We start from the raw sequence: 17,458 nt of genomic DNA on the forward strand, positions 1-17,458 counted from the left end.
GCAAAAATCGTCTTGTTTCAACAAGGCAGCACAGAGCTACGGAGGTGCGAAAAGTGCATTTTCTTTCTTCCTGTCAATATACTCACGGGTGTTGCGCGCTGGCTTCTTGGGCCGCACGACACACTACCGTGTGTCTTGATTATGAGATTTTCAGAAGCACAAATGTTAGAAATGTGCGAGATTCCTGGAACATAAATGGAATTATGTAAGGAATTGTCACTTAAGCTATGATTATATTTGTGCCAAATTCCTTTCAGGAAATGTACATAAATAATGATTATTTTTGTGATAAACATACACATTTCCAGAAATACAAGTAAGTATTACAGAAACACCATGGAAACATTTTTTGTGCAATGTTTTAAGCTCAGAGGGAATTCTTCAAAATTAGATCACCTTGAGCTATGTATGTTTAGCATAGATCACCCGATACAAACAACTTTATATTGGTAGAATGTATATTAAGGATTAGTTATCTGCTTACAGTTGTTACTGTTAATCCATTGCAAGCACTATAAGTTCTATTAGAGTGGTCCACTATTTAATTTCAGCTACTTAATCTGCAGGTAGTTTGAATTTAGTGGACACTAGTAATGTGGACTTGCACCTATGCTGGCCTTCCTTTAGATCTATTTTTCTGGGAAGTTTTATTATAATGTTGGGCATTATATAGATGCAGCACCAAGTAGGCCTGAGCCTATTGTGCTTTTGAAATTGCCTATTATGCTTTTGAGCAATGCTCCTAAATTCCCCCTACTATGCTCCAATTATGCCCAGTTGTGTCCAATTATGTTCCAAATATGCTCACATAAAATTATGCACTGACTGCTCTATTGGAGTATCTAATGCATCTTTGAATGTTCTGCTAGAAAAACAAGTGGTGACTGTTCTATTAGAGTATATTGATCTTTAACTAGACCAGAAGTTGTAAATCTGATTTTTACTGTGTTTGCATACTAGACCATTCTGCATCATACAAAATATGCAGAGTTTCAGCTTTTTTAACAACCAATGCACAACACCTGTGCCTATTATGCTGTCATTATGCTCAATGCTTTGGCTACCTAATATGTCCCAAATTATGTTGGCATAATCGGCGGAGGCCTAACACCGAGTGAGAAACATGCATATTATATACACATGATCTTCAATATACTAGTATTTTAATATCACACACAATAACAGCAGCTTTGTTAAAATCTTACCATCTTGTATCTTTATTGAATAATTATCATGAACTAATTGTACTTCATCTTCAAATTTCTCAGTAGTGATGTAGACATATAACTTTTCAATTTCATCGTCATTGTTCTGAAGTAAAGCTCTGGTAGTGTTGTTGTGTAGCTCAATATACAACTTAAACCGTGGTAATTTTTCTGCAGAAATAGCATGATACTCTTTTGTTAAAATCTGTAACTCTTCACGTTTAGTAGTCATTGCTGCTTTTAATTCTGCATCACACTGTGTGGAAACAGTTTCAGTAAGTTCTACACATCTGGTAATTGTTGAGGTGATAAAGTGTGTTTCCAAATACTCTTTTAGAAGGGGTATCAGATTATCAAAACTCATAATTCGAAAGCACAATTGAAAATGTTCGTTAACCTTTCTGCTTAACCCCTGAGCATTTGAAAGTGCATTATGACATTCAGTAATCAATGTAACTATTTCTTCATTAAATGATGCCAACAGGTGATAATATCTTGCGTCATTTAAGAGTGACTGTATATTGTGCAAAATCAGCAATGCAAGATGTGGATCATGTAGTACATGCATATTAATCTCCTTCATGTAGTATGGTAAAACAATGTGTTCCATTTTTAGTTTGTTGTGCTCTAAATATTCTGGCTTGTTAAAAGGATTCACCTCATGGGATTGTTGAAACAAAAGCTGTTCCACTCTAGCAATTAATTTGTCTGTATTAAGGAAAATGAAAGGAGACAAACGAGCAACTGTTTCACTCTTGATAGTGCTCATAATATATTCACTAATAACACTGTGGACTGTCACAAACATGTATGCAGTGCTATAGCAAGGAGGCATTTGTTTTGAACATTTACTGTTCACCAACCCATATTGTTGTAGCAATGAAGTAGCTTTTTTAGCAGTCTCACCCGAAACATTCCAAAGACACTCGACTGCTTGACTTGGCAGTGATCCCCCAATTCCTGTGTATAATATCAATGAAAGCAGTTTGTCTTTTAGTTTTAGAGATTCATCCGATTCATCCGCTTCATCCAGCAGCCCTAATGACACTTCAATACATGCGCGTACTGATAGCTGACGAATGTTATGGGATGTTTTATTATCAAAGGCTGATAATCCTTTAACAGTTAAATTACCCTGTACATCCAAAATCGCATTTTTTAAAGTAGTATGGCTTTTATTTACACTATTGTAAAGTTGACCTCTTATAAGTGTCAAAAGAAGAGGCCACTGATGTGTGCTTTGTGCCAACTCATTGATTACTTTAACGTCTTCTTTTGATAATTCACTGTATTCAAGGACTCCATTAGTCATCAAAGATACAGATTCTGTTAATGACATAGGACCAATGTCAATTGTCTGCTTGGATGGAATGCCAATATCGGGATTTCTGGTAGTAAGTATTATTTTGCAGTATGAAAAAGCTTTCACAATGGGCCTAGCATCTTCAACTCTCCATACATCATCAATAATGACAAGAATATTTTTGTATATTTTTGTGAGCTCCTGAATCTTCTCTTCAACATTGTTTATGTACTCATAATCTTTTCCAGCCATTTGGCAGTAGTGGTCATTCAATATTTTACCAGGATCACAAGTCTGTGGACCAAGCTCAATAAAAATAATACCATTTGTGAAGACATATTTTACATCATGATGGTGACATAAATCTAAAGCAATTGTAGTTTTGCCAAATCCTCCAGCTCCAGCAATAGTAACCATAACACATTCTTCACCAGGAACAAAAGTACCAGAACTGGAACAGATTGCTTGTGCAATTTTGTTAAACAGATAATGACGGCGTATATGATATTCTGGCATTGAAGGTGGTGGCAAATACTTAAAAGCTGCAAGAAAAAAAAGAAAGTTAAAAATTATATACCTTTGCATGTAGTAAAAATTATCATTAGACTATGGTACGCATAGTATGCTTTGAACTTTGGTTGTTAATGAGGTATTTAAAATCCAATAGATACCCGCAGGTTGGTATCTAAACTGGTTAGATACCCATGACAAAATTTTTTGTCACATGCATCACATGTTTTGCTGGATTCCAGTCACAACAGCCATCAGAAGTCATGCTACAGTGCAAAGAAAACATTGCTGGATAATAGAGATGATTGTATTCATCTAGGAAGCCTACCAGTGAGTTGTTTTAACACTAATTCGATCAGGAGGGTGCCATTATTGGCAGTGACTTGAGCTGCACGAGCCCTAGTCTCGTGCCCAGACCCCACCCACTGCATTGAGTAGGGTCTGGTGACATTCGCAGGAGTTTTGGGCCCTACGCCATATTTCTTTTCTGACCAATCGGACGCTTTGATTCAGGTACAACGCAATTTGATAGGCTGGAACTAGGAAAATGGCCGACTACAGCTATGGACACAAATGTGTAAACAATATGGCGGCGGGCCCAAAAACATAGTGTAAGTCACCAGACTCTACTCAATGCAGTGGGTGGGGTCTGGGCCCTAGTCTAAATTGGTTATTTCCCAAATCCATGGTATCTTCGCTATTTTAGAGACCTTCGGAATGGCACATAATCACCTCGGGCTTCACCCTCAGTGATTACTGTGCCATTCCTCATGTCTTTAAAATAGCAAGGATACACCCTGTACCTGGATTTATGCAATAACCTACACAAAGTTCACATTAGATATAATTATGTATGTAGTGTGGCCAAGTTAAGGCTTGCAATAAAAAACGTATAATGTAAACCCTCGATAATCAGCAGCTATCTTACTATCAGCAGTGCCTATAAATATTGGCAGGCAAAATGCAACCGAATCTGCAAGAGTCCCATATCTTCTCGCAAGCTTAATTTCACAGTAGAATTCAACAAATGCAATGGGTGGAGTATTTACGAAATCATAAAAAATTCCGTTGTTTACACCTGTTTCACAATAAAGGAGGGTGATAATGGAAAAACCTTGGTAGCATCATAATCTCCAAAGCAAGAGGGGTTCTAAAATCTTTGTTTCATATCAGTACTCCCTAGGAGATGGAAGATATAAGCATTAATCTGCCTTGCATTGGATGAGTGGTTCACTATCAAGTGGTTCAGATCACGCAATTATTCCTGATTCTATTTGCCACCTATTATTCTGGCATAATGTACGCATGCCTAATTAAGCTCGAGACAAAGCCAGAGTGCTATTTTTTTCATACTACATGAGCATGGCAGTGTTTAACTGATTAAAGTGCTTTATGGCCATCTTTATTCAGAGTATTAACTTTGTAAACTCAAATCACGTCATTTTAAGCCATCAGACAATTGGTATGTGCCTAGTTTGGTCATAAAACAAACAGTTGCATCGTTTTGGCTACATCAGGCAATTTAAAATGCTATGCATGTGATCAACCATGTTGTATTTTCAATACAGACACAGTACTAAAATTTCCTTTTTCAGTGCTATATGGAAATAATATCACTCTTATTTGTTTACTCTTTCCCACTCAAGTGTTTAATGCAATTTTAATGCTAGTTATGCAAAAGTGACTTTCACAGTATACTTCAGATACAACCATTGAAGCATGCACACAGGTGGACGCTTATCCACACCACTACAAATTTGCATACTGTAAATTCAATTATAATATTAATATATTACTATTATATTGTAATGCATGCATTCGTTAGCACTGATACGTACATGAATTATTGACTTACAAATTCTTTGCTTCATGGGAAGTGGGTGTGAGGGAAGTGGATGAGGATCACTTCGCTGAGGTCTGTAAGGAGCTGAAACAACACATTTGTGTAAACATAACCCACATGACTTGATATACTCACGTTTATCTTTATTCTGTTCGTTTAAAATTCCTGTGGGTAAACTTTGAGTTTCAAATGGTACTGTACTGACAGAATCAGTGTCTTTCCGTTCATGTCCATGTACTACATACAATATAGCACATAATAGTGATAGTACCATAGCACAATAGCATCAGTACCATTATGGTCTATCTCTGGATCAGCCTCAGTACCATTGATACTGACTATATCCGAAACAGGCTGAAACACTTCAACATCTATGGTTGCCAAAACGATTAAAAAAACATTTATTGTAAAGAATTTGCATTACTCACCAGTGCATTGTTGTTCATTATCCACTTCCTGTGATCTGAATACAGTGCTAACTGAAGACCGATTCTCTTCAGGCCCTAACAACAAATATTGCATGAAATTAATACACAAAAAAGCTAAGATAACAAGACAACTACATTTCAATACTAAATATTTTAAAATACTAATTATTATTTCATACAATTGCTATAATTAAAAATAATCACTACTATATTCACATCTCAATCAAACCAGCATAGAGTACAAAGGTACGTATGTCCAAACAAATGGACAGACACAGTAGCCAAAATATAAGCATGCAGTCTGAATAGCAAACAAACTAATCCTTTCAACAAACAGTAAACTAGTATATTACAGTACCCACAAAAATCACTGCTGTTAAAATTATCATAGAAATGTCATCTGTGATGAAAAGCACCTTTATGGATGATTCTTACTATTTGTAGCAAATACACTACTACCCGTACTTATATAGAGTGATCAGATCACCACTCAAATAGCACAAAAACTATGACCTTGCATGGTGACCATTACACTTAGTGATCTAACTCTGATCAGCCGAACTTTTGCTACAGAAGACATGGAGACCAGACCGCAGCCCAAGACCGTTCATCATAAAATAAGGCTGAAACTTTAGCCGTCCACTATTTTGTTAGAGACACAATAAAATGGAATTCAAGGAATGTACAAAAATGATCGGTTTTTCCTCAGCCAGTCACAAACGTAAAATTTCCTATTTTTCCATGATATGCAAGTTTCTGATTCACATAATTTAATTCATGGTAGCGTAGTGAATTTCACATGTAACCACAGTCACAAAAGACATAAACGTTTTTCATATACCCACAAGGTTATACATATTTAGCCACCATTTGATTTCCTGCTACAGAATTTAAGATGTTTGCTTTATAGTACGACACATAAAATAAAGATAGTGGGTCATTAACAATCACAGTGGGATGTAAAGAATTTTAAAGACACCAGAACAGACAGAAAGTTAAGCATCAGCAGAAGTAACAGCTTAGGCTCAATGTCAGGCATACATTTCCAGATGGGATACCACATACTTATAAAGTGATCTAAGGAAGTTTGAGACACTAAGCTCCTTATAGGAACAGAATTCACATGGAACAGCAATAAATCTGGTTCGTACAGAATCTACACAGCAAATAAATTACAGGCACTTAATGAATCTATCGTAACACATGACTGAAATAAGGTACAGTAAGTACTTGATTATCCAGACACTCAACTATCCAAACAGTACGAATGACTGTAGTATTTTGATACATACTGTATGTTCTGTTAGAGTAGTTCAACAGAGCTCCATAAAAATGAATGAGATTTACCTATCCAAACAAATTCTAAACACATTGTAATTGAACTGGCACACAGGTGTTTGGATAATGGAGAACCCACTGTACAAAGATGGCAACCTGTTCGCCATGAATTTACAAATTCATGTATCTAGACATAGTGTTTTTGGTACATTTCTCCATGCACACAAAAAGGCCATTCCAACAAAGAAATGAAGATGGTACACTGCATTTACGTGTACTCCATCATAAATAAGCACCCTGCCCATTACTGTATAAACACAAAACAAAGATTTCGTTACTCTACATGAACAGGCATATTTGTGGCCATCTCAGCAAAAACCCGTCCAGTTCGCATAACTTCCGAATTTCTTTTTATTTTCTCAGCATTATCTGCATTGTTCAAGGAATGGTTCACCAAAGTTTCAGTTGATTATGGTGAGTAGTTTTGGAATTACAGCGCTAGACAGTAGGAAGAGCAAGGAAATCGATTTGTACAGTGACTATACTAACAATAAACTACAGGCGCTTACATTCGCAGCCTTAACTTCCATTTGGATTAGTCTACAGAGTTGGGATTTGGCTCACAGTGTTCACCATGGATTCGCAGATCAACCAAGGTTTAGTTTTCACCCAGCAGTTGCTTGCACATAGGCGTATTAAGCAGTTTTATTGAAGAAACGGCAACAATTTTGTTTACGTCTACTGCATCGTAAACAAACGCACGTGACATGCAAACCATTGGGGCTACAGAAATTAAACAAAAACTGTGGAACTCCCCATGAGTAGGCAAGTAAGATTGTGTATAGGTTTAATTGATTTGAGTCTTTTTTTTTCTCTGAGTAATGGCTCGATTAAAACATGCAAAAATTTTTCTTTGTAACATATGTAATTTCACAAATTTTTAAATTTTTTTGTTTATTCTCAAAACGCATGCTTGTGCGAACTAGACGGGTTTTCGCTGAGATGGACACATAATAGGTTTTATTGATTTGGGCTTTACTTCACTGTATACCAAAGCAATTAGAATATGCATGAAGTTTTTATGTGACACATGTATTTTTAACCAGCTTATTTATAGCAAAATAGAATTTTACAAATATGACAGGATTTCACTCAGCTGAATTCACAATTGCATCCGGATCTGCGAAAAAGGGACATAATCGTACAAGCCTAAATTTACAGTATAAAGCATTGAATACATTAGGCGAAATACTTGCGTATTATTTTAAAAATTCTGTAAATTGTTTTAACCCCTCTTTCTTAGTGAAGGAAGGGACTAACAATAAAACTCTGGATATCATCTTATTTGCCTGCTCAAGAGGAGTTGGAAACTCTTGGTTTCGTGGTGTAGGCCCAAGGATACGTAAGTTATGAGCATTTGTTTACGTCATGTCAAAGCGATTGTAGGCAATCGATTTTTCTTCATAAATTTTACCTTTGTATGTGGTGGAGAAGGGTGAGTAAAGGAAACACTTACCCAGTAATTGATTCCCCTGTTCATGGTGAACACAATAGTGAAAAGTTTAGCTCTGTACCTCAATCCGTTAGTAAGTTAGTCGTTTTTGTAAGCGCCTGTAATTTATTTTCCCTATACTTGCTGTACAAATCAATTTTTCTGTTGTTGCTACTCTGTAGGGCTGTAACTCCCAAAGTTATTGGCATATGAAGCTGAACCTTTGTCAGTGGGTACATTTGGCTAAGTAGATCATAAGTATTTAATAAACAGGAATTCGAAAATGCAATTATGTCCTGTTTTTGCAGATCTGGTCATAATTATTAGATACTCTAATCAGTTGTACAAGCAATGAGTGAAAATGTCCTCAGAATTGATAATGGTTTTGGGGCATGAACCTCAGAACTGTGCTTCACATACTGTGCAAGTACAAGTATCTTCAGCTTGACATCTATCTCAGCCATTTTCACCCCCCCTTGACTAAACAATTTTGGCACAAGCATACACTTACATAATTACTGAATAATCACAAACACAACAAAACACATTTAAATTTCACATGTAACTCACTATGTCTACAATGTTCATCTCTAGGATGTTCATGTCTAGGATGCTTTACAGCACCTAAAATTAATTAATTAAGCCAACTAGATCATCAAAGTACAAAATAAAATAAAAATGAAGGGCTGTAAAATATTTACATATCAACTCTGGGTGACTGATTGCGGGTGATTAGTCTCTAAAATAGTCCAGAAAAAGTGATGTAAAACTTTAGAACAACATCACTACATCAATGTAAAGAAGAACAAGCAGAAACACATTATAAAATGTGCTCTAAGCACTTGAGAGTAATACAACTGTAAGAGAATAGAACAAGTAGCCTGGTAATGGCTCTCTTCAAGACATAAAAATCAAGGACAAATTTTTATGTACATCTAAGATGGCAAATACTAGTCACACAAAAATAAAGCTCTGTATCATCAGCATATACATTTGATGTACATATGTAAACATGGCTCACAAGAACTAGTAGAAACATACCATACATAGTGACATATTATACAGTTTTTACCAACACTTAGTGCACATACTGTATCACATAAATAAATATTTTGTTATAGTATATACACAGACTCACATGATTTTCTTATATCACTTATCACCATGTCCAACTTGTGTGATGTGCTTATCTTCTTCAGTTGCGTGCAGAGTGTAAGTAAATCTTTTACATCACTCAAATTTACAGTCAGATATTTTATAATCAACTGGTTAGCAACTATTGAACTCTCACAGTTGAATACATTGCCAACTTGACTATCAGTAAAGCAGTCATAGAGTTTGTCAGTAGTTCGCATGAAATCCACAGGCATCAAATCCTCTATAGTTTGCAAGTGGGACCTGAACTGCACAAAACCTGAGATGAAAAAAGATGGTACAAGTCACAAAAAATACAAGAATAAGAAAAATCAACAGATAATACGTACACAGTAAGGATCACAGCATTAAAAACCTCTAAAGCAAGGACCTTACCTTCATCACTTAAATAACAGTTCCCTTACTTTTACCGTAATCACATTAACAGTATGACTAAAGTAGGCATTGAATGCACATTATAATTTTTTATAACCCTTTAACCCACTGCTGTTTTAATAAATGCAAGTGCTGAAAATGCATAGTTCAGTAAAATGGATTGCATGCATGCCTTTTAACCCTTAAACCCGCATAGAACTTTTGGGGAATGCGTGTTTACACAATTTGGACACTCAAGGTGATGTTAGGTGGGGTAACTTAATTCTTATAGCCTAAAACTACATAGTGATCCTAAGTCTGTTCACTGGGCTACGGAGAAGGCTAAATGAACACTGTAACTACAGAGGCTTACTTGTTACGAAGCAATGAACAGTAACCAGTCATGTCCCCATGTTTTGAAATTCTTGCCACATTTTTAATATCGATTGTGGGTTTATTCATGTGAGTCATATATAGCCTGATAGAAAATTTAACGGTGAAACGAAAGTATCTTGTTGCAAGTTGATAAGCAACCACCATCAAATTGTGGACCATTTTATAAAGGTATGTAAAGGGTTTACATGTTTCTTTGTTAAAAGTTATTTACACAGCTAGTTTTAGCCGTACTGCTTAGAAAACCCTTGGCATCATTGTAATCCTTGTTACATAGGACAGATGCTTCGAACGTTACAGCGCTTTGTGCAAGCATTGTGTATTTTGGTCAATTTTTTGGCTTATGTAGATTTAGGGTTAAAACAAAGTTCCATAACACTAAAAAAAATCTTACTGTTAAATTTTCGTTTAAATGGTTCCATACTTGGTCACATCCATCCAACCCAGAGCTTCCCACTATGACCAAAAGAACTATGTATCACTTCGTCTTCCTTCTTCACATAACAACGTACAAAAGGCCATATGTAACTCGGCAGTACTTCATTGTATTAGATTTCTCTTGACGTCATGTTGCTTCTCACGTGATGGCGATTAAGTTTATATATAGATATCTTAAATGTTGGACAAGCATAATGATGATACAAACGCTATGAAATGATTCAGTGCATTGTAGCGGGGAGTTCTTTGTTGTATGTTGAAGGTTTATACACAGTTAGGTACAGTAGCTTACTCTTTGTCAATTTGCAAGAACCCCACATTCTTCAAATTCCATTCCATTACATTTTCCTTTTCTAGATAGCCAAAGGGATGGTCAACTAAAGTTTCACCTTTAGAAGTCAAGAACCTTTGAAGTTACAGTGCTACAAAGTGGCAACAGCAGTAAAGTTGATTTGTACAGTGGCAAAAAGGAAAAATAAATTACAGGCGCTTAATTAAACAATCATAACTTACAAATGCAGTCATCTACCAAGATGTAACTTCCACCATCAGGTTCTCCATGAACAGATGAATCTATCGTTGGGTAAGTTTTGTACTCCAGGTCCTTCCTATGACCGGACCAAGGGCAAAAGCGAAAAAAAATGATAGTGAATTGTTTGTCCAACACTAATGCTTATATATTCTGTCTCTTTGGGAGTACTCAAAGATTATCTTGCGTTGGACGATCAAGATGCTACCAAGGATTTTGGCGTAATCATCGTGAAAGAAATGCTTAAAAGTTTTACAGAATTTTTTTTACGATTTTGTAAATACTCCACCCATTGTGTAAAATTAGGCTTGTGCAAACATATGGGATTCTTGCAGATCCGGTCACTATTAATAAAATATGTTTTTCTATAAGATCAGATGAACGCTTCATGAGATATTCCTGTTTGAAACCACATAAGCAAATTGGCAAAAGGTATTATCAAATCCAGTTTTCTGGATTATGCAGGTTTAAGGGTTAAAATCCTCTTAGCACCATAACTACATACCCTAATAACAGAAGTAAAGTCAACTCATCACACTGCTTATACTGTATATCCAAGAGTTCATTACAACTACACTGCTTGCTGAAACAAGACTCAGGCTAGATTTTCATCCACTATCACTGTTGCACTTTGTAAATATTTTAAAACACATTTTTTACTGATGGAAGACCGATGATTGACCTTTCTAGTGATCCCTAAATTATGGGATATCTACTTAATTATGGTTCAAAAGTGAAATCTTTAATTTTTTATATTTCAAAAAATGCTGCTTGAAATTCTTCAAATTATTTTGGTAAATAATGATTGGATCATGGTTTATTTTAGGAAGCAAGAGTCTAGACACACTGCCACCTCATGTTCTAGGATTCAGACTTCAATTAATGAGGTTCCACTATAAAATCCACCATGTACCAGGGAAAACTCTCTATACAGCAGATACATTGTCTAGACCCCCTATTAATGAACTATCCAGTGATACAGCTTCCTGCTCACCAGAAGAAATTGAGAAAGTTGTACAAGAAGTCACAGCCACATTGCCAGCAGGCCCAGATCGTTTGAACAGTTATTGCAATGAAGACAGCATTTGTTCAAAGTTAATTCAATATTACAAGTCCGGATGGCCAGCACGAAACCAACTATCAAGAGAGATGAAAGAGCATTGGAGGTATCGAGGTGAGTTGACTTTGAGAGGCAACCTCTTGTTGTTTCAGTCCAGAATTGTGGTGCCAACATCAATGAGACAAATGACATTAGAGAAGATCCATGAGGGGCACCAAGGAATTCAGTGATGTCGAATGCGAGCTTCATGCTAAGTATGGTGGCCTAGAGTATATATCCAAAGAAGTCAAAGTGTCTGTGCAAGCATGTCCCACATGTCAGAAAACTACAATATCTGTTAAGGAGCCACTGCTGACTACACCTTTACCCTTGTACCCATGAGAACGTGTAGCAGCAGATTTATTTGGACCAAATGGTTCTATTTATCTATTAGTAGTGGACTATTACTCTCAATTTATAGACATAAGAAGCTACATCCGCTAGCGTAATTACTCACCTCAAGACTATCTATGCACAATTTGGAATCCCAGCTGAGATGATATCAGTTAATGGACCACAGCCCTACTACCCACAAGCAAATGGGTTGGCTGAAAGGGCAGTGAGGACTGTGAAATGTTTATTACAATATTCTGCTAACCCATATAAAGCTCTCTTTAACTACAGAGCAACTGCACTGCCCAGGTGTTCATTCAGCCTGGTGTGCAACCATCTAGGTATAAGGTTCTTTGTTATCTGAGGAAGCTCTGTCCTTATTTTTCTCCCAATCAACAGTTCTGCCAAAAACTTCAGAACTTTGGATGAGCAGTACAAGAGATCCCAGAAGGATCAGTATGACAAACGTCACAGAACAGGAACATTGCCAAATCTGCCTGATGACCAGCCTGTATGGGTTGAGACAAGAGGACAGGAATATTTCTATATCCAGCCAACACTCCAAGATCATAATATTATTATGTTGTAGAAACTCCTTCCAGCGAAGCGCAAGGAATCGCACCCACTTAAGAGTTAGAACTGATACTCCAGATATTCAGCGTGAAACTTTGGCTGATGAAGGATCCTCTGCAATCTCTCATAGACCTGTGACATGTTCCCAAACTGCAACTGACATATGCTCTCCAGACCATCTGAGATTTTGACTTACAGGGGGAGATGTTGTATAGACTGTCTTTTATGAGATTACTTAATTACTGTAACTATATAATGTATGGTGTGCATTGTTTAGAATAGAACAATTGATCATGTGTTCACACAGGTTATACCACAGCAAGCTGACCAAACTTTAATGAAATTTTGCATGTGAGTTACACTTCAGGCTGGTTCAATACCTCATGGCCATTGTTGAACTTAGTGTGAAGACTTTATGGCATCAATTTAGGGTCCAGCTGGTACGTTCTTGCAGGTGGAGTAGTAAACATGTCCAGTAGTCATTTACTGTAGATTCCCTAAAATTTCAGCATCTCTAAATATTTGGCACTCCCCGTGTTTTGAATGCAATGTGCTCTAAATTTCGGCAAGCACAGGAAAGTTTCTAGTTATAAGCACGCTAATTTTTCGGCACTTGGAATACTAGTTGACGAAGGTCTCTTGAGTACTGAGGATTCCCAGTGACCTCACACAACATTCTACCTCGATGCTGGATGAAGCACCAAGTGTGAAATTGTTCAGGGAACGTACCCAACGATATCATCGTGTGACATCATTCACAGCTACCGCAAAACAATCGTTTCTGTTCACAGAATAAAATCTCTCCTGGCCTCACATCTCCTTGTATAACATGATATACCCTCAGATAATGTTTTGTTAAGCCATGGAGACCTTTAGCACTTGTGCTATAAAGCATTAATAAATAAACTAGTGTCCATTTGGTTCTACTTGGGGTACTTAGAGATAATGAGTTACTCTCTAGAATTCCTATGGATATAATTACATGAAAATAACAAGGAGAAAACATCCTGACCACCTGGTAGACTCCTGTAAGCGTTCGAGTGTAAATCGGATGGTTGCAGGTTCGAGGCTACCTAGGTCCAGTCATGGATTTTTTCTGCTTTCTCCAACTTTTTGGTAGCGAGATTTATCACAAGATAGCCTAATAATATTACTGATTGTGGTTTCTATTTTTATTAATTGTTGAAATCCTTAATATTATGTCTGGGTGATTGTATTCAAAAGCGATGTAGTAATGACATTGACCATCCCTCCTGGACAATGTAGGCAATCATAGTATATAGCGCTGTGGCCAAGTGAGTGCCATCGAATCGACACCTTGTGCTGTCAGCAAAAAAAGAACACAAAGGAGGACACAGGTAAGTCTATGAGCATGCATCGTACATCCTGCGGTATGCCAAAAGGCAACTGTCGGGCTAAAGCAACATCAAACAGTGAAAGAAAATCAAGTCCCTATCCTTAGCCGTTATTGAGTTGAAGGCATCAGCCAGGCAGTCAGTAGATATCTTTTACAAAAATTGTAGCAATCATCGTACAGAAGGAATTTTGGGCTTAGTTATACCTAGCAAATATTGCCAGGTACCATGAAAGTACTGCAAGACTGGTTTTTGGTTAATACTTTTGCAAAAAAGTGAAAACCTAATAATACAGAATCCCTAATACACAGTGCTACCGTACTGTATGATATACAGTGCCTTGTTTGTAATGCAATAGATTTCAAAAATGCCTTTAAATTTTAAACCACTTGTCCTATTGCATCTTGTTATGAATACTCAAAACAGTTATAGATTTTCTTCCTTACATGATATAATATGCCATGCCATATGAGGCTATAGCTATTGATTGGTTACATAACAAGTCAGTACCTTGGACTTCACTCTGCATTGAAGAAGCTATCATCTTGGTCTCATCTGCACCATGATCCGTAAAGATCTCTAGCATACTATCAAATCGTTCTGTAGAACCATTCTGCAATGGTAGACTGATGTTGTCTAATAACATTTTCATCCTATCTTCCGTGGGAGAATTGGAATTTTTAATTTCCACATGTTGATGAAAAGTAATAATGTTTCGCTCCTCAAAGTGTGGTAAGAGAGATTCCAGATCTGGTAAGTTGCGTAGTTGTTCAGTGTATTTGCTTTGCACATTTGAGCAAACATCAGCATACACTATAGCACAAAAAATGCATATGTGATATAATCCATAAACCTTTATTACAGTATAGCAAGCCAAGAAAGTGACGTGCAGCCGAGAAAGCCAGATGGGTATATTGACAGGAAGAAAGAAATGGCATTTTTTAAGCTTGCATATCCCCATGGCAAAGCAGCATGCATGAAATTTTTTGTATGGTGGACATTAAATAGAAGTATATTTGAGAATGATATTAAACAGAGCTAAATGTACTGTACTTCTAGATAAATTGTAAAGCAGTGAAAAGAGATTTACAGCTGGCACAATCAACTTCACCAATTTGGTACTTACATAAATGCTTTTATCTTTTATAAAGACGTTGATATGCCAAAATAACAAATACAAGAAGTTAGCAGTATGGACACTCTAGTACAATTACACCAATCTCCACATCTCAAGACATAGAAATTTAATAGCAACATATTTTACTTACATGCTTGATTACTTCTTGTTTCTGCTACTGCCATTACCAGTTTGAATTATTACCTAAAGTGCCACATAAAATGTAAGTTAATGGATACAGTACACTGCACAACAGTAACACAGCGGCAAATGTTAACTACAAAACTACCACTGGCCGGTTCACTAAGAAATATAAAAGTGACTAATCCTTGTCCTAAGGACTTCTAGCTGTCATACTAATTATTAAATCAAGTTTGGCTAGGATTATACCAGAGAGTTTCAACTAGCTACAGCACAAGAATTGTCTTGCTACATTAAGATACACAACAGGGACACACACTGTTTTTAGGTCAGCAGGGAAGTGTGCTGATTTAAACAAGCTACCAGAAATTGAGTGTAGAAGATTCCGATTCGTGATGATATTGATGATAAAGTAGTAATGTAAGAAACAGTGGTAAGAAACAGTGGTAAAATGTTTCAGTTGTGATAGCCTTGGTGGTTGTATTACTGTGGAAAAACTGACAATAGACATCAGGCATAATTATAATGCCAGTTGAATCTTGAATAGGTAAATACACCAGTGCTAAGTTTGTGTGAAATAAATGTCACAGGCTTCCCTAAATAGTGGTAGAAAAGTGGAGCACTGCTCTACTTTACTCAAAATTCCTTTGATGTAGTAAAAAGAATGTACATAATTAATGAATGCTTTGATATTGGTAGCAAATTGACAGTATTACCACTCTACCTTATTTTGCTGACACTGTAGCTGCACTAATAGCAGGATGAACTCTAAAGCTTTATCAGTCTTATATTAGAATTGGGTGGCACACTGGTACGTATCATAGGAGAAGTTACCTTTGCCGTACTGGAGGAATTTAGAAAATATCGATATACCATCTAGAGTTAGATTCCTTCCTTTACCAGTGTGAAATATAACCCTCTAATTGTATTAGAGTCAGTTTATAGCATGTTTTATCAACTGTCTATCACACTTTCCAAAAAAAAGTTCATTTGATATATAATTATATTTAAAAATACAATCCATACCATGGTATGTATTTGCACTGTGATATACTTTTCTATAGTACCATACCAGCTTTGACAAATCTCATACCACTGTTACATTTAGATATCATCTGTCTATCTGTCTGTGAATGCTATCCCACTAGGAACCTGTGAGAAGGTTAAAGCCTGTGAATACAGGGAGTCAGAAACATGTAACTAAAACGTTGAAGAATGCAGAAAAAATCCAGACCCAGTGGTGATGTACATGTTACCTGCATGTAGTAGAGATATCAAACACTTGTGCAGTTTTTGTCTGGAAGGCACTATAGATATCAGGCTCACAAATGCCACCATTAGGTCCTTTCTCTTTTTGTAACAATTACTTTTCACTGGTACGATTGCATGTGTTACATTATCAATGTTGATTTCACAGTAGCGTGATTGACACAGCTTTCTGTGAGGGTTTCTATATCTTATAGACCCTTGTAGTGAGGGATTGTTTACATTGTACGTATCAACACATATGGTAGTGTAATGCGGCCAAGAAACCAGAGCATCACATCAGGGTATTGTTGACAGGAAGAACAATAATATAGTTTTCACTGTGCTTCCTTTATGATGCAAGACAAGCTTTCTATGGAAATTCTCTCAATAGTCTACATACAAATTTTAGCAAAATCAATTAAAAACATCACCAAGATATGAGTCTTTAAAAAATTGGCTTAATTTCTTTGGTTTCTTTTTCCTTTCTTTCTTGTTTTTCTTTGTCTTTTGTGTACTTACGTACAAAAACTGCCAAAAAATGCAAACACACAATCTGATTGCATGACATTTGGCACACATAAGAAGAGTTGAAAAGCAACTTTGGTACCGATTTGTGCTTGAATACAACAAACAGTTACTGAGTTATTAACGATTACTCGCGAAA

The 17,458-nt window shown here is 36.4% G+C and overlaps 1 protein-coding gene across 2 annotated transcripts in view; it reads right to left on the reverse strand.

The window, feature by feature from the left end:
* LOC136247062 (uncharacterized) overlaps nt 1–17,458 on the reverse strand; it is a 49,537-nt gene that overhangs the window by 22,885 nt on the left and 9,194 nt on the right. For both annotated transcript variants that reach the window (XM_066038674.1, XM_066038673.1), the window contains exons 2-10: nt 15,557–15,609; nt 14,799–15,101; nt 9,198–9,473; nt 8,630–8,683; nt 5,290–5,364; nt 5,155–5,232; nt 4,997–5,098; nt 4,874–4,945; nt 1,206–3,050 (exon numbers count right to left, since the gene is read on the reverse strand). In XM_066038674.1, coding sequence (XP_065894746.1) covers nt 1,206–3,050; nt 4,874–4,945; nt 4,997–5,098; nt 5,155–5,232; nt 5,290–5,364; nt 8,630–8,683; nt 9,198–9,473; nt 14,799–15,101; nt 15,557–15,590 — 2,839 coding nt within the window. In that variant the 5' untranslated portion in view covers nt 15,591–15,609. The remainder of the gene's footprint in view (nt 1–1,205; nt 3,051–4,873; nt 4,946–4,996; nt 5,099–5,154; nt 5,233–5,289; nt 5,365–8,629; nt 8,684–9,197; nt 9,474–14,798; nt 15,102–15,556; nt 15,610–17,458) is intronic.

This window comes from Dysidea avara, chromosome 2, assembly GCF_963678975.1.
Source record: "Dysidea avara chromosome 2, odDysAvar1.4, whole genome shotgun sequence".
In the NCBI taxonomy this organism is placed as follows: domain Eukaryota; kingdom Metazoa; phylum Porifera; class Demospongiae; order Dictyoceratida; family Dysideidae; genus Dysidea; species Dysidea avara.